This window comes from Eutrigla gurnardus (genome assembly GCF_963514095.1).
Source record: "Eutrigla gurnardus genome assembly, chromosome: 15".
In the NCBI taxonomy this organism is placed as follows: domain Eukaryota; kingdom Metazoa; phylum Chordata; class Actinopteri; order Perciformes; family Triglidae; genus Eutrigla; species Eutrigla gurnardus.
The window spans coordinates 14,196,273-14,223,531 of record NC_139938.1 but is presented as its reverse complement, the minus strand read 5'-3'; the positions used below and the strand labels follow the sequence as shown (position 1 = coordinate 14,223,531).

General features: G+C 44.8%; 1 protein-coding gene across 1 annotated transcript in view; it reads right to left on the bottom strand.

Moving 5' to 3' along the window:
* tiam1a (TIAM Rac1 associated GEF 1a) overlaps positions 1–25,876 on the bottom strand; it is a 48,534-nt gene extending 22,658 nt beyond the window's left edge. Inside the window, exons 1-11 of the mRNA XM_084028583.1 lie at positions 25,671–25,876; positions 12,262–12,358; positions 10,398–11,038; positions 9,443–9,729; positions 8,254–8,526; positions 7,933–8,164; positions 7,022–7,194; positions 6,125–6,349; positions 4,532–4,717; positions 299–445; positions 129–203 (exon numbers count right to left, since the gene is read on the bottom strand). Coding sequence (XP_083884709.1) covers positions 129–203; positions 299–445; positions 4,532–4,717; positions 6,125–6,349; positions 7,022–7,194; positions 7,933–8,164; positions 8,254–8,526; positions 9,443–9,729; positions 10,398–11,031 — 2,232 coding nt within the window. The 5' untranslated portion in view covers positions 11,032–11,038; positions 12,262–12,358; positions 25,671–25,876. The remainder of the gene's footprint in view (positions 1–128; positions 204–298; positions 446–4,531; positions 4,718–6,124; positions 6,350–7,021; positions 7,195–7,932; positions 8,165–8,253; positions 8,527–9,442; positions 9,730–10,397; positions 11,039–12,261; positions 12,359–25,670) is intronic.
* Between the last annotated feature and the right edge of the window lie 1,383 nt (positions 25,877–27,259).

Here is a 27,259-nt window from a genome sequence, read left to right as displayed (position 1 = left end):
TTTTTCTGTATATACATAAAATATCTACAAATCTCAAGGAGGACACAATTCTGTTATGGACCTTAATAAAAAGGGACATTTGTGTTGTGTTGGCTCTTTTTGTTTAGTAAAGATGACGGAGGTCTTACAGATTTCTCGCTGACAGAGTCTTCGAACATACGCTCCAATGGCTTTCTCACTGGCTCCATCCCGTCCACGAATACCTGCAGCCAAATGGAGAACAGGACATTCAGGACGTCTTCAAACTACTTTTGAAGTCAATTAAAAAACTCAAGAGTGTTGGTGTGTGACTGGTAACCTGGTTGATTGAAGGATGCCCCTTGGTCTTCCTCTTCGAGGCGGTGTCCAGGCCCCAGAGGGAGGAGAAACGGCTGCGGCGCTTACTGAAGGTACGAGGCACGGCCTGGTTCCGCCTCCTGATGCTGCTCTCTGTGCGGGCCGACACCTGGGAAAGTGATAAGACAACGTGAATCTAACGGAAAGGGTGTTTGAACCTGAGAGAGTTGTAAATACCAGTTTGGTATTTTACATAAAAAAACACAAAGATTTTTGACCAAACTTTCATGTATTTACCTTTTCAAATTTTAAGAGTTGTAATAATCAACTATCAATTTCTGTTACTAGCTTTACTTTTAAATTAGTCCAGCATTTCCTCAACTGCTTGTCAAATCCAGTATCTATTATACGACGGAGTATTAGGGCCAGACTAAGACAAAAAAAATATATATTTTTTTTTTAAATTACAAGAATAAAGTCATAATATTAGGTCTACGAGAATAAAGTTGTAACATTACGAGAAAAAAGTCGTAATATTCCCAGAATAAAGTCAAAGTCGTTATCAAGTATAATAATCAGCATAATTTGATGCTGATGTGCCAGAAGATTAAGTATTTCCTTATTACGACTTAATCTCGTAATATTATGACTTTTATTCTCGTAATGTTACAACTTTATTCTTGTAATATTATGACTTTTACTCTCGTAATATTACGACTTTATTCTCGTAATATTATGACTTTTATTCTCGTAATGTTACAACTTTATTCTTGTAATATTACGATTTTATTCTTGTAATATTATGACTTTTATTCTCGTAATATTATGACTTTATTCTTGTAATATTATGACTTTTATTCTCGTAATGTTACAACTTTATTCTTGTAATATTACGACTTTATTCTCGTAATATTATGACTTTTATTCTCGTAATATTACGACTTTATTCTCATAATATTATGACTTTTTTCTCGTAATATTATGACTTTCTCGTAATGTTACGACTTTATTCTCGTAATTTAAAAAAATATATATATATTTTTTTTCTCTTAGTCTGGCCGTAATACTCCGTCGTACTATTATATATATTTCTCAAGTACGTTTTTTTTTTATTATTCTGGAAAGCATTTAAACTTAACTAATCAATTGCACTTAACATGATAATGATATTAATCTTACTGTTATGTTTTGTTTTTATTAAATTGGGGAGCTGCTCACTGTTCACTGACAGCAGGAGCTGTCTGTGTGAGTCCCTAGCTTGCATTCATACATACACACCAACACATTAAAACACATTTTCAGCTGCACAGTATACACTGATGGCACATACTGAATTCCCTTCACCTCTCTCAGCCTTTAGTGGCCCACTACACATCCCAAGAGAAACCTGGATTTCTGGGTTAATTCACATTTAACTTACTAAGAGCAGCTCAGATTCACTACGTATGTACTGTACACTGTACTCGTGTAGGCGTGTGCTTATCGGTCTCCTCACCACTCACTGCTCATGAGACACATACTTCAAACGTAATAGGTCAAACTGTCTTCTAGACTCTTCTTATATAAGCTGCTTACAAGACGCCTTTTTACAGCCTTTTTTTATGACGATGTCCCCGTTGGCTACGGATAATAACAAGCCTGATGAGTGGAAGGAATTACTGAAGAACGTTAAAAAACAAAATACTCCTTTTGTGACTGAGGAGAAACAGCCAAGAGTTAAGAGGGAGGTTAGTTATCTCTTCCTAAATGCATTACGACTTGATTTATTTTAATGGGTATTTTGTATTTCATTAGTTAGTTTTATTCTTTAGTCTGTTTCATTTCCATTTACTTCATGATTATAGTGGAATATATAGTGCTCATTTATAGCAGCATTTGACTGTTATAATAATAATGAAATGTAAAAAGTGGGAGGAAAAGGGAATCGACAATGAACTTAGAGCGGAAAGAAGATGGAGAACAACAGAGATGGTGTGAGACAAAGAGGGGAAAGGGTGAGAAAAATAAGGCTGATATGAAGAAGGAGAAACTAAAGAGAGAGAGAGAGAGAGAGAGACAAAGGAAGTGAGGGTATAGACAGTAACTGGAAGGGGGGCGGGTCAACAGAGCAGAGTGTTAAGCCTGTTTGTGGGAAAGTGCCTCAGGGATGGCAGCTTACTAACAGAGTTCATATTGATTCACCCGTCACAAAAAAACCACCATCAACCTCTGATGTTGTTAATGTGTGTGTCTAGCTTTGGTATAACCGATAGCCTGCCTGTATGAAACTAGTACTACACTATAGAGAGATCAGGTCCACTTATTTTTCTCCACTCCTTTGTTTCCTGGACCATATTTGGCTGCATATAGATCATTCCATCCATGGCACCGTTTGATTCTGTACATTCTTGGAGCGCTCGAGGTGACAGCGAGAGCTCAGTTCACAGCGAATGACTTCGGCTGCACGTTAAAGCAGTAAACATCACAGGTTGAGAAGAGAATGATCTGAATGCGTGTGGCGAGGACAGCGTGTACGTGGAGATGAAAGCGGCAAATATCCTCCAAAGAATGAAAACAGAGTTCAATTCTCTAAAGTGAAGAAAGTACTGCTTGGTTCTCATTTCCTTCAAAGGCTAGTTTAGATTCAGGTTAGTTTAGAGGATTTTTATTTCAAACATGTCAAAATTAATACAGAAAATGTCCTACAGAAAACATGTCCAAAAAGGAGTTTGATTCATATCCTCAGTCATACGTATATTTGATTATGATTCTTTTTAACATTACTTTATTAAAATATCTTATAACATACAATGTTTTTCTCATGTGTTCTTGTTTTGAGTTGAAATGAGGCCTAAGTGTTAAATGGCCATATGGGGCCCTAGTTTCGTAGACCAGCGCAGGGCGGCGCAGGGTGGCGCAGCCGGCGCAGTGCAAGTTTCGACCCGCGCAGCCTTGCAGTTTGGCAGTTTGGTAGATCGCCTGCGCCAAGATGGGTGTGGCGGCGCAGCAGGGGGAGGCGTCACAGATTCAGCTTGGCGTAGCGGAAGTTTCGTGGCAAAAAGCCTCGCCGAGACTGCGCTGAAAGCTCGCCAGCTCCGACCTGGTCTACTTTCGGCGCAAGGCGCAAGGCGTAAATAAAGTCCATTCATTCAATGCGAATCACAGCTGGCGGATCGGAAGTTTGGCGGACCGGCGCGCAGTGCGCACACGTCATCAAGACCTCACAGGCAGGTTTCCACAGTTCCAGGCACATTTAAATGCAATAAATAATCACAACAAACACTATTTAATGCAACTGATTGAATCAACACGTGGATTTATATCTATATAGATTGTCCCGTCACATCTGACGTCAGATCAAAGGCGGATGGCACGCGTAACGGAAACTCAGCCTCTCGGACCAAAACATCTCCCTCTCTCTCTCCTGTTTTTTATAATATGGGCATTGTTATTATTATGATACGCGCGCACAGCGGCGGCGCTGCTTCTGTCATCAGGTTGTCAAGTGACGGATCTTACACTGAACCTCCCCTAACGCATTAAAGGAGAGGAGAGGAGCTCATTTGATTGGTGAAGATCTGAATCGGCTGTATTAATCCCAGTCCACGCCTCGTCTCCTCCTCGTCTCCCACTCACGCCTTCTTCTCCTCCCTCTTTCCCACTTGCGCCGGTGGGCGAGACGGGAGGTGTGCCTGCGCGAGCCTGCGCGGTGCACGAAACTTGCAAAGTCCAGGCGGACACACCCCGTCGGCGCGGCTCAGGTGCGCTGAAAGCTGACTGCGCCTGGTCTACGAAACTAGGGCCCATGATCTTCAACTTTATTTCCTCACACAACACAACAGTGAGGGTCAAACCAGAAGTGAGGCAGATATAAACAAAAACATACAGATATACAGATGATTATTCATCATTTAGCCTCCCCTTCTCTCTTGCTCCTGATTAACCATAATTTAATTTACTTTTCAGATGTCAGGCAAGAAGAAATTCTTCCAGTGGGCGTTTGTGTGACGAGATGCTAACTCTAACAGCCAGATAAACACACCCACTCTACCAGCTGGGCTGGTATTGAGGGTCAGCAGTTGGGAACCTCTCACGCAAAGCTGATGGAACCTGTAGAGGCATGTGGCATAATTTGAGTTCTGCATAAAGGAGCTCCCATTAGGTTTAAGAGTCAAATTACAGCAAGCGAGACGGTTGAAGATGACACACACACACACACGAGGACTAAAGAGAGTGTGCGCGTAAATATGAGTTGTTGCACGGGCATCTTTCTTACCAGTGCATGGAAGGAAGAGACCGAGAAGATGCCCAGTCGTCCCATGGCCAGCTTGGTGGGACGTGAAGCGAAGCCCAGCAGGCGTTTGGGGTTAGGGGGCTCGCCGCCCTGAAGACTGGCCAGGTAGCACCGGCAGCGAAACAGATCCATGTGAAACCGCTCCAAGTTCTGCTCCCACAAGAAGATCTATCAGAGGAGGACGGATGAATCAAACAGTGGCATGGGTTGTGGTTATGCAAGATAAGCAAACTTTGTTGATTAAATCCATTTTTTTTCCATATCCGACCACTGATTAAATGTTCAAATAATAAAAGCTGTTGTCGATGGGGTTTTTTTTTTTTTCCGGTCATTGCAGGAGGAGTGAGATGTGGGAGTGCAGGAGCCCTGTGGAGAGGTATTACTCACCAACACAACCCCCACCAGTTGCAGACCTGCTGCGCTATGTGCAATGCATCACAGGATGGGCCGTGGGAGGTGGAACACACACACACACACACACACACTGGTAATGAAACACAATCTAGACTTAATTTCCACCGGTTCCTGCCTTCACCTATTTACTGCCTTAACCGGGACTTAATACAACTGCCCTTTCTTTGAGTAGTTAATTTAACGCAGAGCCCGGGCCTGTCTAATCATGTCAACTTATTTTGGGTTCCAGACACTGATCTTGAACGAAGTCAGACGATGATATAATCAGCCAATCGTGTTACGGCTTTTTTTTTTCTCCTTCGCTCCTTTGATCCAACAATTTTTAGTTAATGTGCCTTTATAGTAGGCAATCAAAACCCTGGTGTATTCTCAAGAATGTGACATGTTCTGCACAGTTGAGATGAACCACTCCCCCCCGGCGCTGTTATTAATGTAATATTCTTTTCTTTTATTGACTATCAACCAAATGCCACACACACACACAAAGACACGGAGGCCTGCTCCCACAAGGAGTCCCATTGTTTCCCAGGGCACATTCTTAGGCTCTCTAGTAATGTTTACATGCAACGCTGCTTTAGCGACTCCAGACATGCATGGAGTAAGAATAAAGATGTTAGGGAAAAAGTGGAGGAAATCTGATCCTAAAAGAGCTTTGAAATTCCAGCTGCGACTCGTTTCCAAAACAGCAATTAAATATGGAAGGACTAGTGAGAGATGTCGGTGCTCACCTGTCGCAACGCATGCGTTTGGACACGTGTCGTGAATATTCTGCATTCTGCCGCGCTTGTTAAACGAGTGCCGGTCGGGAACATTTGAACACATCTGGGTTGCGAGTACTCCTTGAGAACGTCTTGTCTGGATGACGCCATGCAGTAAAGGTGATTTAGTGCTGTGAGAGCGTCGGGGTGCAGTCGGAAGGTACGAGGAGAGGAATCTGTAAAGCCCCTTAGGTGCGTTCACTCAACTCAACTGGAGGTTAAAGGCACTCGGTTGGGTGCTCGACGCATGAGATCACAAACCTGGTTCTTATCAGCATCATGGACGTAAAGGAGGACTCATTTACAGTGTGGTAACATAAAACACACTCCTGTTTTTGACCTTTCCTGCTATTACAGCAGCTTTGATGTGTTTTGAGTACTTTCAGAGCTCCTGTTCCCGTACCTGCTCCAGAATGGTCTTCCTCTTCTTGGCGTCGGTGACGGTGGACAGCTGCATGTCTCCCATCTTCTTCATCTTCTCGTCCATGTCGATCTTCTGCTCCAGCTTGCGCACCTCGGTCCGCAGCAGGCGCACCGTGTCCTCCCTGTGGTGCTGCCGGGCCAGAGCGGCGGCGCACGCCGAGTGGATCGCCGTGATCCAGTTCTCCAGTTCTGTCTGGCCGGACGTCTGACAGGAGAGGAAGAAAAAGGGGATAAATATATATATATATATTTAATCTCTGGACGTCTCCGAAGAAGAAATTGAAGGGAAAATAATTTGACAGCGAAGAGAATTGAAGCACGAGTCCCGTTATTGGCGTCTGGGAGAGGGTGGTCACTACAATCTCATTATCATCATATTACTTATCTTCCCCTTCGTTGATTGAATGTCACTGCAGGCAGCTGCCGTGCATATGAATAGGCACATTTTAATATTACACAATGGCCACCGTGGTGGATCACTGTCACAGTATGACAGCGTGGCCTTTAAACATGTCAGACATAAAACAAACACATGGACACTGTACTGGCTTATCTCCCACGCACGGCTAAATGTCATATACCTGTACACACACACACACACACACACACACACACACACACACACTCACACACACACACACAAACACACACACCCCTGGAGAAATTTGCACTCTTCTCGTCCCCATCCATCTCTGTCTCTCTTAGTGATGGCTTGACTTCATATTGTCCCAGAAAACAATGAAATAATTGAAAATCTCATTTCGTCTTTTGACTTTGAAATACAGCTGTTGTTTTAGCCTAACTGTATGTTGGAGGAAAATTCCTCCCCCCGTACCCCTTTGTTTTTGTAAGAAGGCGCTCTGTTATGTGACATCACCTGGAAGAGGAAAGCGTCTCCCACCGAGTTGCTGAGGCAGAAGACGAAATCTTTCTTGGGGTGTTCAGGAACGGCCTGGACAATGCTGTTCTCCGCCCACAACGCATGTTTGGGAACGCTGTTGTGGTCGATCCCGGAACGACTGTCCGACTCGTACAGGAAGAGAGTACAGCCTTTAAGAGCGCAGGAAGAGAGAAGGCAGACACGTTAGAATATGTTTTTACTGATGTGCCAATAATTCCAATTACTAATGTCCCAATAAGCAATAAGCACTGTATTTACAATTGTTTTAATTTTATTTTATTAAAAACACAACGGAGCATTCCTTGACATTGGACCTGAGAAAAATAAATAAATAACCAAATAAACAAATAAAAAAAATAAAATAAAATAAAAAAGATTAATGGAGATTAACAAAAACTACATTTCAATGATATAATAATCTAAAGAGAGTGAACAAAAAACATCATAAACTAAAAAAAACTATAAAAAATTTTTTTATCACGTTTGCTCATATAACAGGTGGTCAGGCGTAATACTATGAGAAAGTGTGTATTTTTAGCGGGGTGGACATGAGGACAGGAGGCAGGCAGACATGCAGCTGCAGACGCTGTATCTTATGCGTTTCACAAGGACGAGATTGGATTCGACACGGACGCCACCATCAAATGAAATTGTGATGAGACCGAGGAGGAGAGTGAGAGAGGACGGTGGAGGTGACAGCCAAGGGCACGGACTGCGTTAAGACTGATGTGATAACAGTCTAATAGGAGGGAGAGAGTGGGAAATTAAACAGGCCGGGGTCACGTTAAGATGTTTATCTGAATGAAACATTAGGGCTGAACAAATTAAAATCAAATACAGGTAAAACCCTAAAAGTATGAGGGGTCCACGCCCTAATCTATGCTCACCTTTCAAACAAACCCAGTAGTGTTTCCACTTGCGCCTCGTTGCAGGCTCCACCTTCTTGTTTTTCTTGTGAACCAGGAAGTTCTTCACAGCCAGAGCCCCTGCTTTCCTCACTATGCCTTGAGCGCAGCCGAGCAGAGCGTCCGGCGGATACGCACTGCTGAGCGTGCCGCTGCTCCGCTCGTCACTCACGGCAGAGCCGGCCTCCTCTGTGCAGTCCCGACCCTGCAGGGTCTGACGAGAGAGTGAAGGAAAACATGTTGTAACAACAAAAAAGTTCTATCGTTAATACTTGTATTTAAAGAAAAAGATGTACAACTGACCCAGGCTTGATTGTCCAGCTCCTTCCGGAAGTTCTCGTACACTCCTCCCCTGCCTCCCTCGCCGCCTCGCCCGTCTCCTCCTCCTGCACTGCTGCTGCCGCTGTCACTCCCGTTGAAGACGCTGCTCTCAGTAGCGGAGTACACGGAGAAAGAGGCTGACATGGCCTTACAGCGCCGCGACACCAGCTCTCCGTCCCCGTCGATCTCTGCGGTGACGCCGTCGATGCCGCTGTCGCCATACTCACTTCCCTCGCCCAACACCCCCGAGATGTCCTACCAGACAAAATGAGAGGTTGGAAACAATACAGACATACTTGTGTTGTACTTTGACGTGTATACTTGTATGTGTGTGTGTGTGTCTCAGGATGTTTGTTTATGTACAAATTCTGAAAGAAAGCCTTTCACTTTGAGAGAGGTTCTCTTTGCTACACACTTTTTTTTCCACCAAACTGAGTCTCCCTCTGTTCCTTTTTTTTTCTTTGTTTTGCTGTGTTGTCGGTCTATTTATATCTGGTCTAACAACCCCCTAAGCCTGGTTAGATGAATTTATAATAGGGCTCCGCTATCCAAGGGTGCTTGGGGGTTCTGGGAATGAGTTGAAAGAAAAGCCTGGTTCACTATTTTAGTACTTCCTTCTTATTTGGCAATTTTTATGTGGTCCATTGAATCTCTTATTAATTGGCTTATTGGTGATACAATAAGCTCCGTCTTTTATCCTCTGGGTGAATCTGCTTTTGTAACATTGTAGGATCTATTATGTTCAAAATGTCTTTGTGTCCATATTTATGTTAGATCCGTGTGTGTGTGGTTAGTGAATGGGTCATGAATGTGATTATGCTTTAATGCTTTGGTTCCTGGAGGGGGAATGGAGAAACCAGGCCAGTGTTGGACAAGTAGCCCCACAGCGACTCTCTATCTGACTCCTTGTAATCCCCTTCCTCAACTATACACACACACACACTTGGATTCACATACATAAAAGGTTCCCGCCCACAACTGCGCAGCGTGAGCACACACAGGAAACGTCTCTGGTTGTCAACAAAATGTTAATTGCTGTCCTCTGTGAACCCCCTGAACTTCCTGGATCCTACTGGAAAACAACGTCTTCTATCCTTCTATGTTTAGGGGGCTGGAAAGAAGACTTAACCTGATTATCTTTGTATATTTACTCATAAACATGTGATCTAACCTGAGTGGTTTGTGCGCGGCGTCCCTGGAAAGCAGGGCACGGTGCAACAGCCATGCCGAGCCCCGCCAAGCCCTCCGACAAGCAGTGGGAGCGCCGGCAGGGGAGCGTGAACGCTCCGTACCCGCCACCATCCTCCTCGGATGGGGACATCAACCCCTCCCCCGCTTCTCCATCGGCATCGCGCTGGGCTTCCCTCCGGTTTTTGGCGTAGCGGCTTCTCTGCCCCCTGAGGCCGGGACTCTGCTGGCTGCACAGATGGTCCAGGGACGATGCCCTTTCAGCTGAGCCTGGAACGTACACAAGTGGTTATTGCGGGGCAGTGTGTGAATGTGCGTGTGTGTGTGTGTGTGAGCAAGGTGAGGTTAATGTATTCTGATTACTGTCACTTACTTTCAGATTTCTTGCCACATTTGACATGTAAATTAACCTTCTCCATGTGTGCCTGTGTCCTGTGAATCTGTATGATTTTTGTGAGCGAGCGTGTGTGAGTGTGTGTGTGCGTGTGTGTGCAGCAAGCCCATCCATTATTCCGAGCCAGTTCATCACCTGGGGCTTCACTCAGACCGTCAGCTGTTACCAGCTACCGCCTGCTGTCGCACCGATCTCCAGCAGTTCCTGCACAGCGCCGGTTAAGCTAACAACTGAGCTGCTGCATCTGATGGATGGCAGCTAACCCTCAATCAGTGCGATTGTCTCAAATAATCTCCCCCTATACTCTGTGAGCGTCTCAGTGGAATTGTTTCCCACCTTTCTCCCCCTCATCATCTGTACAGCGGATCAAATCAAGCTAACACCCCTGCACACAGACAGATATATTTCCCAACCATCAGTCACCATTCCATCAAGAAACCTTTGCAACCATGAAACATATGCCTGTCAGTGACTGCATGACAACATTATATGTATTCTGTGGGATGATGGACTGCGTCCGTGTGAGTGTGTTTACCATCCTCACCTGCATTGCCCCTGGGATGTGTGAACCGCTCCTCCTCCTCTTCCTCTCCTCCATCGATCATCTCCTCAGTGCTGGTCAGATGCTCCTGACTCAGGTCCGACAGAGAGAACTCCAGGCTGTCCTCTCTCCACATGTCCGCCGACTTGGACCTCTTCTTTTTGAAGCTCCCTCCCTCCCGCGGACCCTCATTCATGCGCTGGAGGTACCTCTCCTCACCAAGTACCTCCCCCTCCCCCATGGAGTCCTCTTCCCCGTCCTGAGCGACGGTGTCCGCCTCCGACGTTTCCGGAGTCGGCGTGGCCAAGGTGTCGTCGTCGTGCTGGTAGGACTCCGGGCGCATTGTCATGGCGACGCGTTGTGTCCAGTGAGGGTTGAGGCCAAACTCTCCGAACGCATCCGTCGCGTTGAACGGCTCCAGTCCATTCTCCGCTAAGGATTGTGGGATGCTCGGCGTGCTGGAGGAGCGAGTCGAGGCGTCGGAGTTCCTGTGCTCCTGTTTGACTGAAGACGAGAGGCGTGAACGGCGGGCGACGGGTTGCTTGTTGGAGAGGCGGAGCGAGCGGGACGTGTGCTTGCGGGAGAGATGATCGCCGTAGAAACCATTGTCCCCATTCTGACTCTCCACGTTTCCCATGATTCAACTGTAGATAAAGGATGAAACAGATATATCTTAGAAATCTTCCCAATATGCTTTAATTTAGGTTCTAACTTATTCTTAGTTAAGAAAGTAGTGATTCATGTGTTTTATAACCACTTTGTGCCATATTGTTGATTAATATCTAACACCTGTATTCATTAACCCTTTAACCTGCACCCTGATCACCTGAACTCCTAGACAAGTCACTGACGTATCACATTTACTAGCAACGCGGCAGGTATGCATTCTGCTTTTTAAATCATTACCAAATTGTAGGCCTTGTCCTCTAAAGGCATTTGCACGTATACTGTGCCACACTTACAGCTGAGAAACCAGGTCAATCTCTGCGCTGGGTGAGTGAGTAACATCTGATGGCCCATTAACTAATGGTGATACGTCAGAGGTATCTGGCTTGTTGGGTTGAGCTCTCAGGGAGACGACATCAAGGATCAGGTGGAAGCTCCCTTGTCAGTTTTTCGATGTTAACTACTTTTGATGTTTGGTAATTTGCCTAAGACAACACACTCCAACGGGGTAGCACAGGGACAGCGGAGTTAATTAAAAATTGATTCAGAGCGTAGACGACTCTAGCATATCACAGTTTTCTTGTCCCATTGAAGTATTCAGAATGCACCATTGAATTTTTCAGCGACTACACAGACGTCTAACATTTTGAAATGCCTAAAATCTTTTTCTCGTTCTTATAAAAGTTAGATTTCAATTGAAGTGAAGCCGCAGCATACATCTATTGGCTTGGTTGATAACAGGGTGGATCGGCTAATCCGTTCTGCAGCGTTTCTCCCACCCGCCGTTAAAATGATTCATTAGCCATATTCCCATTCCAGTTCAAAACAAATCCGTTTTTAACTACGTTCTGCTGATCATAAAGTTATCCGAGCATCCTGCATCGCCTCACGCTCTCTGTTACACAAGCACGTGAAGCTGCTGAGTCAAGTGCCTGTCAGATCAGTTGGTCCTCTGTGAGTCACACATCATCAAACCCACACCATCAGGTTCTCAGCGTGGGCTCAAGCTGCTGCGAGCGGTCGATAAAAAATCTCCTCTAACGAGTCGAAAATCAAACTCAAACAAACGCTGCATTCTTGTATTGAAATTGTGATTTCTTTTCTGTTAGACAAAATAAAGACGCAAAGTCAAAGTATGAAGGAAATCAAATGACTGCCTTTCTGCAGTAATTAGAGACCCTGGTGTATAAACTGTGGTTACCTGTGGTTCAGAAGCTGCATCATCAAATTCTCCACATCAGCGCGGCGTCATCTCTCACCGTCATCCACGCACCCTCAAACGGCAGTGTCAGCTCGCCCTGAGAGGAGAAAGAGGAGAGAGAGGGGTGTTTCAGTGGAGCTCTCACAACTTCAAAGTGACCCGACGTGTCAGACACACACACAGGAGGGGAAGGTGGTTGTTAAAACGACTGCAGACGATCTGCCAGGTAGGTCACACCAAGCGGAGGCGAAGTAAAGTTGAAAGGAGAGCTGTGAACACACTGGAGAGAGGAAGTCTACTGGACAAGAGACGGCGTGCCGGATGAAAGAGAATAAAGGACACTGGGGTCAGTGAGCCTGGTGAAAAGATAATGCAGCGAGGCAAAGCACACATTTCAATACACATACTAGGAGCACGGAGATCGTCAGAGACGAGGCGCAGGGGTATCGTCTGAGCCTGAGGGGCGAGAAAACAACTCACAAACAACAGCACCCTGAAACCCACTGCCAACCAGACACCATGCAGACATGTACAGGCGTGTGCACAAATCCTAACACCCCTTGTTTCCCTGCAGACAAAGAGATGTGCACGCACACACACACACACACACATGCACATACTGATGGTAAAATGACATGAAAGCCGCTATGGAGAATGATTTTCTGCTTAAGACTCAATTAAATGATCCTCGCCAACACGACCTAATTTTCCCTAATAGCCGCGAGCTGCTTAGAGTAGACCGCGATTTCCATGCTACGCTGCGTAAAGTGTGAAGGTATGCAACCGCAGGCATTGTGTGTAGTTCATCACAAGTTTTCTGTTCACAAAAATACATATATTTTTTTTTTTTTAAATGTAGCTTGTGCCTAGAACGAGTCAGATATATGTGATGGTACAAGCAGCCGAGCCAGGAGACCGATTGCTGCAAAAATTATTGTCAGATTTGTTTTTTTACTGATAAGCCTGAAAATAATGGAAGAGAATATATTTGTCTTGTGAAAAAAAAAGAGCCTATCAATTGCAAAGCAGATGTCAATCACAAGGCCTTTATCGATCTGTCACATCTGGTGAGTGGTTTCAGATTGAAACAAAGCATTGCCTAAAGCTGCTGCTTTTTATAATTGGTAAGAATTTGATAATGAAATGTCTATTTGTTAATTCTCTAGTGTACAACAAATCAACCATACAGTTCTGGGAGGTGAGAGTCTGGGAAAAGGAGAAGTAGAAAAAGAGGATAGGTGACTAGGAGGCCATTGCTGAGCGTTGCATGGAAACCACACACAGTGTTTTTGTTCCACTGGTCAATTTGCACCACGCCAGCATCTGTGTCCATGTATTTAAACTTCAGTCAATGCAGCACATTTCTCCCCAGGCGGTGGGAAGCAGTTACATAAGCTTAAACTTGACCCCTGATACTTGTCCTCTCCTCTGCGCCTCCCTCCACCTTTTATTTCTCATCCCTCCTCCATCTCCTCCACCCCGGCCTGATGAGACTCATCCACAACCCACAATGCTCGGCGGGGGCTGGATATTTCTCTTTTAAATTTGGCATCAATGTCATTTGTTGACAGTTAAGCGCAAACACAGGACTCACATGTTTTAGAGATAGATAACGCTTTTAAACAAGCAGCATATTATTTTTTATTGCAAACTCTCATTTACATTGCTGTTGCCAAGCCATGTAGTTCAACTAGACGTCAATCTGCCTGTGAAAAAACGCACGCAGCCAAACAAACACAACAATCCTGTCTGACACAACACGGGGGAAATCAAACCGCTGCCTTTCCTCTGGCGGTGTACAGTTGAAAATGTTTAGTCTCTTCGTTTTTCCTCTCCCTGTGCCCTGCAGCGACGCATGGAAGAGGGAGAAGGGGGAAACACGGAGAGGAGGGGGGGTCTCTCTGCTTTAACCCACGTAGAGCCGAGAGGTGAGGCGAGGCTGGAGGCGAAATGCATGAGGAGGGATGAAGCTGAGGTTGGTGCAGACGCAGATACCAAAAGAGAAATAAAAATAAAAATCGGTGGTGCCGTTCTATGAATAGTTTGATAAGGGAAAAGTGTGAAAACAGGGGGAAGACCGGAGCACAAGAGAGAGGGAGGAAAGAGATAGAGACCAATTGTGGGGTCCTATTGTTGCCGAGCTTTAAGTGGATAAGTAGACATGTGCTCTGGCTGCCTCTCTTCAGGCTTAATTGAGGGAGCCGAGACAAAAGGGGAAACATAATTATTCGCTCTCTTTCTCTCGCAGTCTCGCAGCCCTCGCAGTATATTAACACACTGAGAGAGTGTATTAACACAATGGGCCGCGCGACACCAGCCAAAACATTACCACGCAGACATGCCTACTCGCATGACGACCACATGCACAGACGCCGAGAGGGGCACAAAGAACACTGTCGACGACAATAAATGTTAAATGTCCTATTAAAAACACACAAAAAACAGAGTCCCCCCCATGGCTTCATTATAAACTGTATATTTGATTTTTTTTTTAGTCACTGAATTTATCGCTGCATGTTTGGAATCGCAGATCTGCTGGGAAAGTCTTCTGGCTGCTTTAATGGACTCAGACGGGGGCTCATACGATGCTGCGAGATACAACTCTCTCCCGGAGGTGTCGGACTCATATATATGCTCGACACCTATATGCTCTCACGTCCATCACCTATGAGCACACACACACGCAGGCAGGTTGTTTCTGCAACATGCAATAGAGTACAATAGTACAAAGGCAGACATGCTTCCAGTCGCACACACCTGCACGATCCCTAGAGAAATGTGAGCAGGTTTTCCAACTCACACACACACACACACACACACACACACACACACACACACACACACACACACACACACACACACACACACACACACACACACACACACACACTCTTTGGAAACATACCAAAGGCCTGTCAGAACAGGCACGGAGCAGGCACACCCTTCTTCCCCCCGCCAATCTTTTCATCTCTGCACCTGTCTCACAGCTCCACCCTGCATGACACACAGACTCCAAACCACACATGGATGTGCACTACTGTACGGCGTTTGGAGTCAAACAAAACACGTCCCGTTGCTTTTATATGACCCGTCACGGTCCAGACCTCATGCTGGAGAGGGCGGCTCAAATCAGAACTTCAGTTATGAAATCGTCGAGCACATTTTATCGCATCCACAAAAGCACCATGGGAAATGTAGTTGCTTTTACAATACGCTTCTGATGTAAATTGTTGTGTCTACAGGTCCCATCCATAAAAAATGCTTCATGGGTGACACGGTTTCATCTATTAGTTATTCTATTGAAAGGATTTGGAGTTATTCTTAAATAGGAGCTTGCATTACACATCAAGAGCAAAGACTGGTCACTTATAAAAAATCAAATGAATTCTTGTTGAGACACTAGTTAAAGACTGGATAAATATAGTTTGTGATTGGAAATTAACTGTGAACTGTTGATGTGGAACTAGACATTAACTTCAGACCTCAACATGTTGGGGGATTTAATAAAATATGGTTTAATAACACCATAGTAATATAGATGACCCAGAAAAAGATCCAAAGACAATAGTCCAAGAACGGAATCCGAACACTACTGTAACCAGAGAAGCTAGACTATCTCCCTGACCTTTCTATGCCCCCTCTGTACCCCCCCCCCCAAATCAAGCAGTAAAACACATGATGCGGTCACTCGACTCACCCTTCCCTTAGGCCTTTTTCCCCACACATTTCACATTCCTCAAGTGGCTACCGGACCCCCGACTCCAGGCCACTGAGGTTAACGCTCTCTCTGGGGGGGCCGACGCAGGAATTCCCCCATATGGTGCAAACTTCATTCCAAGCAAGTCAGAATAGAATACCATGGGAATCTGGATGCCATTTTTAATCCGAGCGTCTCCATGCTCCCTCATTTTGCATACAGAAATACACACCTGCATGCGTGCATGTACAGCCGGCTTCCTTGTTGTTGTTTACGCCGCGCAAACCTGCTTTGAGAGATAACCAACGCACCACAGATGACATGTGAATCAGGACTGGGTGCAGGCTTAATGGTCCAAACAAATAAGGATCTGGGTTAGTGATTGGGCGAGTGCGTCTGAACGTGCACACCGACAATGTGTACATTTGAAAGAGGAACAACAGTCAGATATGCTCTGGACACGTCCCATAGTAGCACACTCCACTGCACTCCCACAGTCCCTCTGAGACAGGACTGTCTCAGACATCACTGGTAGAATTCCCTAGAAGAGGGAGATTAGCGTCTTATTCATCCTTTCGGGATCTGACAAGACACGCACCACATCCCCCTTGTCTCAGCTTAAACACACACATGCATAAACAGCGGGGCCGGGCGAGCGCCGAGTCTCGGCTGCTGCTGCTTAAATCAAACATTCATTTTTTTTTCTTCTTTTAACTGGTGAGAGACGGATTATAAGTCCTTCCTGAGGAGCGCTTTCATTTTGGAGGCCACGGAGCGGGAGTGGAAGGAAATTAGAAGATTGCTATTTACTATGGTCCCCCTCTATTTGGCATCTCCTCACAGAAAGGTGGAGATGAAAAAGATTACGGTGATAGTGATTGCAAAGCAAATTAAATACCAATTTGTGTTAGAAAAACGTTCACAGAGAGTGAAGAAACCAAGTTATAGATAGAAAAACGACATAAATAACGTGGATAACAGCATATCATCTGATGATACGTCAAATAGATTGGAGATTTTGGGTCAGTGTGCGGTCTGTGAGGATCAAGTGGAAAAGATAAAGGGGCATTGGAATTCAGAGTCAGCCAATTCACTCCACTTTACTCCTCAAGTGTCACTAACTTCATTAAATACGCTCCTCCGTCTTTCTCGGAGCTTACACTGTACGCTCCTTAACTCAGATTCCAGCTGACTGTCTCTGCAGCACGGCGCAGTCAGGGATTACCATATTTTAAAGAAAATCCTTGCATTGAGTGAGAGGCTCGGGGAGAGTCTCTGAGTGTGCGTATAGCTTTTTGCGAAGCCCCGCTCTGTAGCTGCTGGGAGCAAACTCAGCGATCAGCGGCTCTCTGAATTCAAAGACAGGAAACCCCATTAATTTAAACCTCCCCTTATGATCCAGATGTATATTTTTTATGCTAGGCCTTTCAGCACTGGAGGATCAGAGCACTCTATTCTCCCGCTTGTTCCGAGATGAAAGAGATCAAGGCGTGTAAACTCATATTAAATCCTGGACTTCTGTTGGAGGTGACCGTGCCACTTGAAATCCTCATGTTTGTCGAGTGTGTTCATCAGCAAGCAGCAGGTTGCACGACAAAAGGCGACTATCGTTTTGCTTTTTGTCAAATCTTGATAACTCGTCGTCTTTTTTATTTTTATTTTTTTTGCCATTCCTCAATCAACGCTCGTTCTTCCTGATGAAACAGTGATTACGCAGACAATCGCCACTCAGTCATCAAAACCAAATCAACTGAATATTCATGCGGTGATTTGCTGCTCCAAATATGTGAGCGGCGGTACAAGAAGTGCTGCTTAATTATCCAGGAGGAGCGGGACGAGACATTGACTGAGCTCCGGATTCAGCTGGTAACCGTAGAAACCCTGCGGGGCAAAGACGCAGCCTGGGGGAGGAGCGGCTGGGAGTGGGGGGGTAAGATAGAGCAAAGGAAGAAGAGCACTGTGGAGACGTGGCGGCGCATTTGAATTTTTGGAAATGCAAATTTGGGCAATGACATGCTACAACAAGCATGGTGGGCACATTTTTAGACCCTTGTATTTGTTAGACTTCAGGGTTTGGGTAAACAGCAGATAGCAGCCAGTGAGTGTCAATCAATTCCTTATTCAAAGAGCGTCAACATATTGCAGAAATTCTCTTTATATATTATCAGTGCAAAACTGCAAAAAGGAAGCTAACTTATCATTAACTGTGAATCAACACTTTTCTGACTCATTTCTCTATCTGTTACCTTTCTTCAATATTTTGTTTTATCACTCTTGCACTTTAGCACACACTGGAATCCTGGACTACTCGATTTTACTTGCTGCGATTATGAAGCGTGCGACTTATCCTCCTTTTCGGTTTTATCTGAGTCACACTGAGACAATTTCCTCTCAACTTGGTTGACAAGGCAATAAAATAACGAAGCAGGATAAGACACACTTCTGCAAAGAGCTTAGTTCAGCCTGAAATAACTGAGTAGTGTTAAGGCGGGTTGTACCATCTTGAAAAGGGGACTCCTTCCCATTATTTCCCCTTTTTTCCTTAACCTGATGGAAGTTTTTTCTCTCCCCACATCAAGGGTCTAATAATTTAAGCATAATTGATTTAATCTTTTAGTGTGTGTTTCCATTTCCCCCTGAGAAAAAGTATTTATTTGGAGCAATATTTTATTAAATTAATTGAATCTAAACATACTGGCACCAAATATTGACAGACAAGTGACTATAGACACACACGGGTGTAAATGGAGCCAAATTGGCAAGTTATTACCGTCCCATCCCGCTGTGTGTGGGCTGTAGGGACCCGGGAATAACAGGGTCGGTGAGTGAACGAGAGAGAGGGATGAGAGGGTTTTTAAGCAAAGGTGCTTTCTATTTGAGGTGGGAGGTTGAGACGGGGATGAGAGGTAAGAGGGTCTGAAAAAAAAAATGATGGTGTCGAAAGAGGGATCAGAGGCTGTTGGAGCCGGTGGGTAACTGGTGTAATCGAGTGTTGGGCCACAGGTAGAAAGATGAATGATGTGCTGAGGTGGAAGGAGACATGAGAGGTAAAGAGGTGGAGTGGTGCTGATAGGTCCTGAGGGGCTGATAGAGATAGATGTTGTGTCAGTTCAAAGTAGGGCAGATGTGAACAGGCCCGATTTGTTGTCAGTAACGATGTGGCTGGGGTACGACTATCCGGTATTGGAGAGGTTATATTATTCCCGTGTGTATTCGTTTGACCATGATTGCCCCTGAGGAAGACAGAGATTAAGGTTTAAAAACAGCAACAATGCAATATGCAAGTATTAGTTTTAATGAAAATTGTTCGAGTGATGCAAAGACATTGTTATCACTTCATTAAGGGGGATTTCTGCTGAGGCGCTTCAAATCCTATGTGGGGAGAACCCATGACAGTCTAAACCTGGGGAAGGTGAATAAGCAGGTAGTGTAAAGAAAAAGTCAGCGGCGGAGGAAAGGGGGGGGGCAGCAGGAGGTGGAAGAGGAAGTTGTCTTAGTACATCCCTGCACCTGGGTCAACAGCAGCGCTCGCAAACAAAGCAGCCCCTTGAAAAAAAGAGACAGGAGACAATGCACCGCAGTGAAGGATGGGGGGGAAGAAATATTCCGCAAGAATGTGACAGACAAACAGGAGCTGACTTTGTTGTGTCTCTGCCTCTCAGGCTGAACAGAAGCCACAGAATACCAAAATAATACGGTGCGGTGACACTGCTGGGGGGGTTAGGATGAGGCAAGATTCCTTTCAAATGCTAGAACGGATTCTACATCCATACAAGTACAGTAAATATGCAGGCGGTGCCGAATGCCATGCAAGCAGAATTGACAGATGTGCACTTATCGCATGGTCACATCTTGTACCTACTTCTTCAATTGTGCAACACACACACACACACACACACACACACACACACATACATCTTTACACATTTTAAGTCATGGCAGATGCAAAGTGGACCAACGCCCAGATTGTTGCATCAATGTTCTGCAAATTTCAATGACCACAAACTGCTTTAGTAAATTTAGCTCACAATAAGGTTTCTCTCACAGAGACTGAGCTTAGGTTTGGACTAAAATAAAACTTGTTATGGCTGAAGTTTACAATTTTTCATAATTGATCAATCATGTAGTCAACAAGATGTCCAAATATCGCAATTTACCATCTCAGTTCAGCAGAGACATCAATATACATCCTTTAGATTTCATGTTACAACCTTTTCAGCATATATATTATATGTATCAACAGACACAATATTAAAGTGCTCTAATATTAAGCACCACTGTCGTGACAAAGAGTAGAAAGAAGACTTTCCATGCCATGGCGTTGCATCGAATCAACATAAGCCATTCTGTTCGTGATCAACATAAGGTCATTTCTAGAAAGAAAACCTTAATTTCAGATATTTAAGACGTATTTTCCTGAAAACTAGCATTTTCTACTTATCATCAGGATAGGAATTCTTCGTTTTGCATCATAAAATGTAAGCCGATGTTTAAACGATGATGTCAAAAGCAAATGACCGAGACGAGGATGTCAACAGCAAGTCAGCAATGCGGCGTCTCTTCGGGGGGACGCGGTTGGATCTAGGTCAACGGGTCCATTTCCTGGGAGTTGAGCTCTTGTGCGGACTCGAGCCGGGGTTATTGTTCGGGCTCTGAGTGGCTACGGTGAATAGAGCCTCCCCTCCCGGTGCATTAGTGACCTGTATAAGCTCCACACGACTCATTGACATCTGAGTGCAGGCCTGAGGGGAGAGGACAAAGGCAATTCGACCACACACACACACACACACACACACACACGCGCACACACACACGTGTCTAAAACGCACCAAGAGACAATAACAACAACACGCAGTCTGATAGAAACCTTATACAGCACTCACCACAGGCGTTTTATCCTCAAAGAAACTAAATCCAGAGAACAAAACAAAAAAAATCCATGCAGCTCTGTGCCTTCATCCTTGCTTTTATCAACTCCCCCTCACATACAGGCATATTCACATACATATTTGCACACGCACACACTTACAAATGCACGTACAGGCTTTCGAGACCGCCTTGTACGATTCCACCGCATCGCTTCCAGGTCAACAAGCAGGAACGTGAAGTGTGACTATGTGATGAGCTCCGAGTCGCTGGTCAGCACTCTCTTTATGTAACTAATGTAATGTGGGGGGTTGAAGGGGAGCGGGAAGAGAGGAGAGGAGAGGCAATGGCCAAGTGGCCTGTTTCCTCTGCTTTAATACACAGTCACACACACACAAAAAAAAGTGGGTGTGAAGATTTCCAAGCAGATATATTAAAAAAAGAGGAAATCCCAGGGAGGCCAAATCTCCCGAGTGCAAACGAAGCATAAAGACGATCTTTGAAGACACTCCCACAGTAATTCCTCCCTTAAATCCCGACTCAGCACCTCACACACAAATGCATTTGCACTCTAACACTTTGAAGTCTTCAGCTTCCTGCAGGTTCACATCGTCTCAATGCACGCACTTCAAATTGTACTTCTTTGGCACGGCGCGTATCAACTGCACAAATCCTTTGTTTGCTCATCGCTCAGTCAACGAAATGACACATCCACCTTTCTGTTGTTGTTTTTTTTTTTTTGTTGCTGTTCATCTGAGAAAATATGACGATCTAACCTTCTGTACATCAAATAAGACGTAGATGAGCATGCACGTCTTTACACAGACATCATTTCCACATCGTCGGTTGGCAGCCGGAGCCGACGTGTGGGCTGGAACGCAACACTGATCAGGGATAATGGGCAGACATGACAGGGATGGCAATGCTGTCAAACCAAGAGAGGAAGGAAGGAAGGAGGGATGATGGAGCAAAAGACAAAGAAAATAGAACAAGAAAGAAAGAGATAAAAAAGGGAGGGAGCAAAGGAAGGAAGGAAGGAAGAAACTCCCAATTCATCAGCAGACCCAGAACAGACAAAAGATAGGAAAGGAGTGAACATGCCAGCTCATGTCAGCTCGGAGGAACCCCTCCCCCCCTCCCACAAATCAGAGGCATCCCCTTCTGCTTCTCCCACTCCTTCTTCTCGTCAGGGGGTTGATGTTGAGGAGTCTCATGGAAAAACAAATCCTCACCTGACGTATCGCTCTCCCCCCGCTATCAACGCTTATAGTCCTGCTCAACCAGACGAGTGACATGACTAACGGATGCACATAGGCAAACACGTCAGCGTGACATAATGCTCACACTCCCTCGTCTTGCACAATTTTCTCATATATTCCAAAAGGCCATGCAAAAAAATGTCAAGACTAGGGGATGAAGACGCAGAAACACATCCCAGACTTGAGCCATAAAATGAAACAATGTCTCCTCATAACCCATCATCACCAATAGCATGGCTTATGACACCAAAGAGCTTTTTCCCCTGCTTTCCTGTTCTGTAAACCATCTCTCAGGAGTTATCTCGTCACTCCTCATGAATCATCGCCGTAAACCATCAACGACACTGCAAAGGGATTCCCCCCCCCTCGCTATCGAACGCAGCCGTGACAGAACCTGCACCTTCATTAGACGCGTCCCAGTGACACCAGAGGAGTGGGAAAACATTGCAGCGACTCTCCACCCTCAGCTGTCAGTTTTGTCTTGGGTTTCCCCCCAAAAACAGACTTTTTTAACGATATCTGTCTGCTACCGGGCCGCGGAGTGGCAGCGGCGGGGGAATTGGGAGAGTTAGACACACACGAGAGCGATCCCATAGGCAAACAGTCAAGCACAAACATTTAAACAGCTTGATTGCATGTGGGGAGATGGGCACTGAGGGGGCTGCGTAAGCCCGATATTTGCTTAACGGCAGAAATAAGAGGACCACTGAGGAAGGGAAGGATTTTCTTAGAAGACGAGGGAGGAGGACGGACAAAGATGAGAGAGAGATCATCCCTTTCATGTTAATTGCATCATCCTTTTATCATGCCCGCCACACACTCCAAACTGCATCTTACGCAGGCCTACTGTATCTGTACTCGTAAAGAGGGGGCTTCCATCTGCTCTGCCACAAGGTCAGGAGAGTCATATTCACTCTGGAGGATAAAGATGTGAGTATTTGCAACAAGCTTGAGTTCTGCGTCATCAATGATGATGAGGATGATGATGAGCGTTACATGAGCAGATCAAAGGATGAGCATCACTTAAATAATTGTATTTATAGTATAGTATTTCACAGGCTGCAGTATATCTGTGTGTGTTGACAGTGTAGACTCTCAGTTGGGCTGTTTATACAAGACTGGATGTGTGTTAAAGAGGATACGCTCACCTATATCTACAGGTGAGCTGACTTAGCCTGGGAGCAGTGTATCAATCTGGGTCAGTAAGTTCACACACACACACACACACACACACACACACACACACACACACACACACACACACACACACACACACACACACACACACACACACACACACACACACACACACACACAATACAAACACACCCCCACACCCACAGGCTCACTAAGCGGAGCCCCATCCCCCCTTCTCACGCTCACGCACTATATTAGCTTACAGTTCACAGACGGAGGATGCACACATATTTGTCATGAACACACACACACACACACACACACACACACACACACACACACAACAAACCAGGATGAGGGGGTGTGTAACTGTGTATGAGATAATGGCTTTCCCTCCTTTTCACATCCCCAGGCTTTCGCAAGGTCTTTGTCAATTTTGAAAAAAAAAAAAAAGGGAATGCTCGTACACGCACACACGCGGCAGTTTTTATCTGCCACTATAAATCCTTTCACGGATCACTTCCTCAAAACACCCTGACAATATTCAACTTCCTCACAGCGGCAACTGAAGCAGTGACTTGTAGCAAAAAGAAGATAACATGAAGAAAAGATAACAGAGGGGGGGAGAGACAGAGAGAGAGGGGGGGAGGGACAGAGAGAGAGAGGGGGAGAGAGAGAGAGGGGAGGGGGATATGACAAGGTGGAACGTGTATTCTTCTCAAATAAAACAAACTGTAGCAAAATCTGCGTGTAAATATTGTTAAAGAAATCCACTATTCAGTTGAAGCTGAAATAGGTTAATGAATTACTACTCCTTACTTACTGAGACACTGAATCCTGAAGAGTTGCATATTACCAGAGTGAACAAGAAGCAACTTGTAAAGCCCTTTGGATAAAAGCAAACATTTATCAAATTGCAGATATTTTGGCTTCTTGTTATGTCTTATCAGCTTTTTTAAAAAACCTGGACTTCAGGCATTCCACAGAAATATTAAACCATAACTGTAAAGACTTTGTTAATATCTTGACTTGTTGATCAAACGGTGAACAAATTAACACCTGGAAAACTTCATTTATCAGAATAAATCTTATTTTTTACTATATTTCATCTGATCTGTACAGAATTCTCTTAATCTTCTACACTTCTTTTTCTCCAGAGAAGCATTAAAGTGACAGAGGAGAAAGGAGAGCAGAGACTCTATGCCCTTTGACCCCTCAAGTCTGGATGCCTAAAGATGAGCGTCTGCACAGCTGATACCTCACATCTCTAGCAAGCCACTCACGTTTGAGTGACAGATGGTGGACACGTCCGGAGGTAAAAGTACACATTAACAGTCTCTTCCTTTGTTTTTGTTTAACTTGCAACTTATCGCCTCTCTCTTACTCTTGTTGGCTACCGTCACTCTGCCGAGTCTTTCACTGCTGTTTCCTCCAGACTTCAGTAGCTTCTTTGTCTGTCTAGTCCTTCTCTATTCTGCTCTCCTATCCTCCATATTCCACACACACACACACACACACACACACACACACACACACACACACACACACACACACACACACACACACACACACACACACACACACACACACACACACACACACACAAAGTAGGCTACTGTCTTTAGATCCAGCTCACTTCGTGTATGATCCCGCCGTCATCATTTTGCATTGTGAACCTTTCGTGGTTTTAACCAGACACTGACGGACCTGTTCTACGAGCTCTTGATAAGTCATGCTTACAGTAAGTGCCGCTCGAGTTTTTTTTTATCTCAAGTCATTTCATCTCTCCTGCACTTCTTACGTAAAAGGCACGCTCACAAATATGCACATGCATACTTTGTTTGCCCTTTGGTCCGAGCCGTTTGTTCAATGGCGGGGAAACGTCAGGTGGTGCCAGTCCAGAGGGCTCTTAACGTATCTCGTTATCACTAAATCACCTCAGGTAGGAAACCAGGAATGTCCCAGTGGGAAGATTAATTATTAATTAAGTCATTTCAACGCAAACACTGGCCCGTGCAGGATGGCTTTTTGAATAAAATGTGTTTCTTGCAGGGTATTTATTCAAATAAACACGCAATATGGGTGCATGCAAATATGTGTGTGAGAGAGAGGGGGAGATCCTATCAAGAGAAAAGAGCCACCACAACAATAGTACAGTATTAAGTTTCTCACACACACAGACAGACACACAGTGTTATAAAGTACACAGCATATGCTGGTATACAGACATTAACACACATATATGGACCACCAAAAAGTCAGATGCACATGTTTGGACTGGAACTTCACCCCCTTTTGTCTTTCTCACATAAACATTAACACTCATACTAGTTAACAAATCATCTAAACAAACACAACACGGAGCCGGTTATCTTAAACAACCCAAGCAACTCTATCTGACTCACAAAGCCCCTAAACACACCCGTAAAACCTGAAAGCCATCTCTTTACCTTAACTTGAGCTCCCAGTGTTTCCTGTGGGAAGAAGGCGTTAATTCCCTTCGCTGGTTAAAACCCACTCAGCGGGCGTCCTCTCCGAGAGCAAACAGGGGGAATCCTTGCATCAGTGAGACGTCTCCCGGACTCCGGCGCAGCGTTACACTCTACGCACACACACACGCATTACAGCACATACTCACACATGCTGCCTCTTACACGCCTAGACCAGACTGAAGGCTGAGGAGAGGGTGTGTTTGTGCGCTGACTGAGGCTGAGCCCGCCCTCTTCTCTCTCCCACATGCACTCACCCTGCCCTCCTCCTCCTCCTCCTCTCTCTCACACATCTCCTCTCTCTCTCTCTCCAATTTCACCTCCCCCGGCTTGCCAATTGACTGCCAGCATGTGTGCTGGGTCTGTGCCTCTAAGCCCTTAGATGTCCCAGTCCTCTTTTTAATTGCTGGCTCTCTGGCCTCAAGTTCTACACAAAAAACAAAGACACAAATATAGTGGTCAAGCACAGGCTACATTAACAAGTTAGGATACAGACATAGAAACATTCGCCTACAACTAAAATATGTGGATTGATACAGTAAATGAGGATCTTAAAATAAGTAACTTCCATGGATCCCAATAGAGATGTCATTTGAGTAGAAAGTCGAGGTAGGGTGCATAGTGAGATGTACAAGAAGAATCCATTTCTTTCCTTGGAAACCGTCCACGAGCTCCAGTTATGCTGCTGCTTCATTCTTGGATTTTCTTCCACCCATCGCTCCTTTACTCTCTTATAACCCACCAGGACGCTTCAAATAAAAAGACAGAACCCTCCAGTCGTTTTCGCTATTTTTACTATTTTCTTCCTTCGAGTGTCGAGATATCATCACCTGTAGGTTTTAAACATGTAGGCTGCTCTTTCTTTTGGATTCATCACACTTACAATGGATTCCAACACAGTTTTATGGCAAAAGAATATCAAGACGTTGAAATAAAACTACTCAAACTCTAGTCCACAGTCCCTTCCTATGCTCAGTATGTCATACTCATGTCTTTGCCAAGATGGGACAACATTTGGGTACATTCAAAGCTTTGTATCGTCACTTCTGCAATTATTTGCAAACCTATAAATACAAACAGTGCAAGGGTTATCAGAAGGGTCTTTGTACCAAGACTAGGGCAATCATATTATGGTGAAATGTATTAAACACTACATTAAACAGTTGTGGTTATGGGAATTGTGCATTTTGCTACCCAGGATTTCACTTCTGACACTGATCATGTTTTGGTGACTGAAACCAGTATTTTCTTCTTTTGTTACTGCTGAAAAGTCACTGATGTCATTTACAACAGCCCTGTTTACCATGTGACCCTGAATGTCTACAAAAAGGACAGGAAGTGGGTCAGCAAGTTTATATTTGTAAATCCCAAAAATGTGAACTACTAGAATAGAAGAAAGAAATACTTCAATAATAAATGGCTTGTTATGTCACGTATCCGCCATTCCCAGGATCATCAAATCATTAACCATTATGTTTGGCTGGAGGACAGAGGATTTCACGGGAAAAACCGGGACGATTACATAACGTGATGATGATCCACATTGTCTC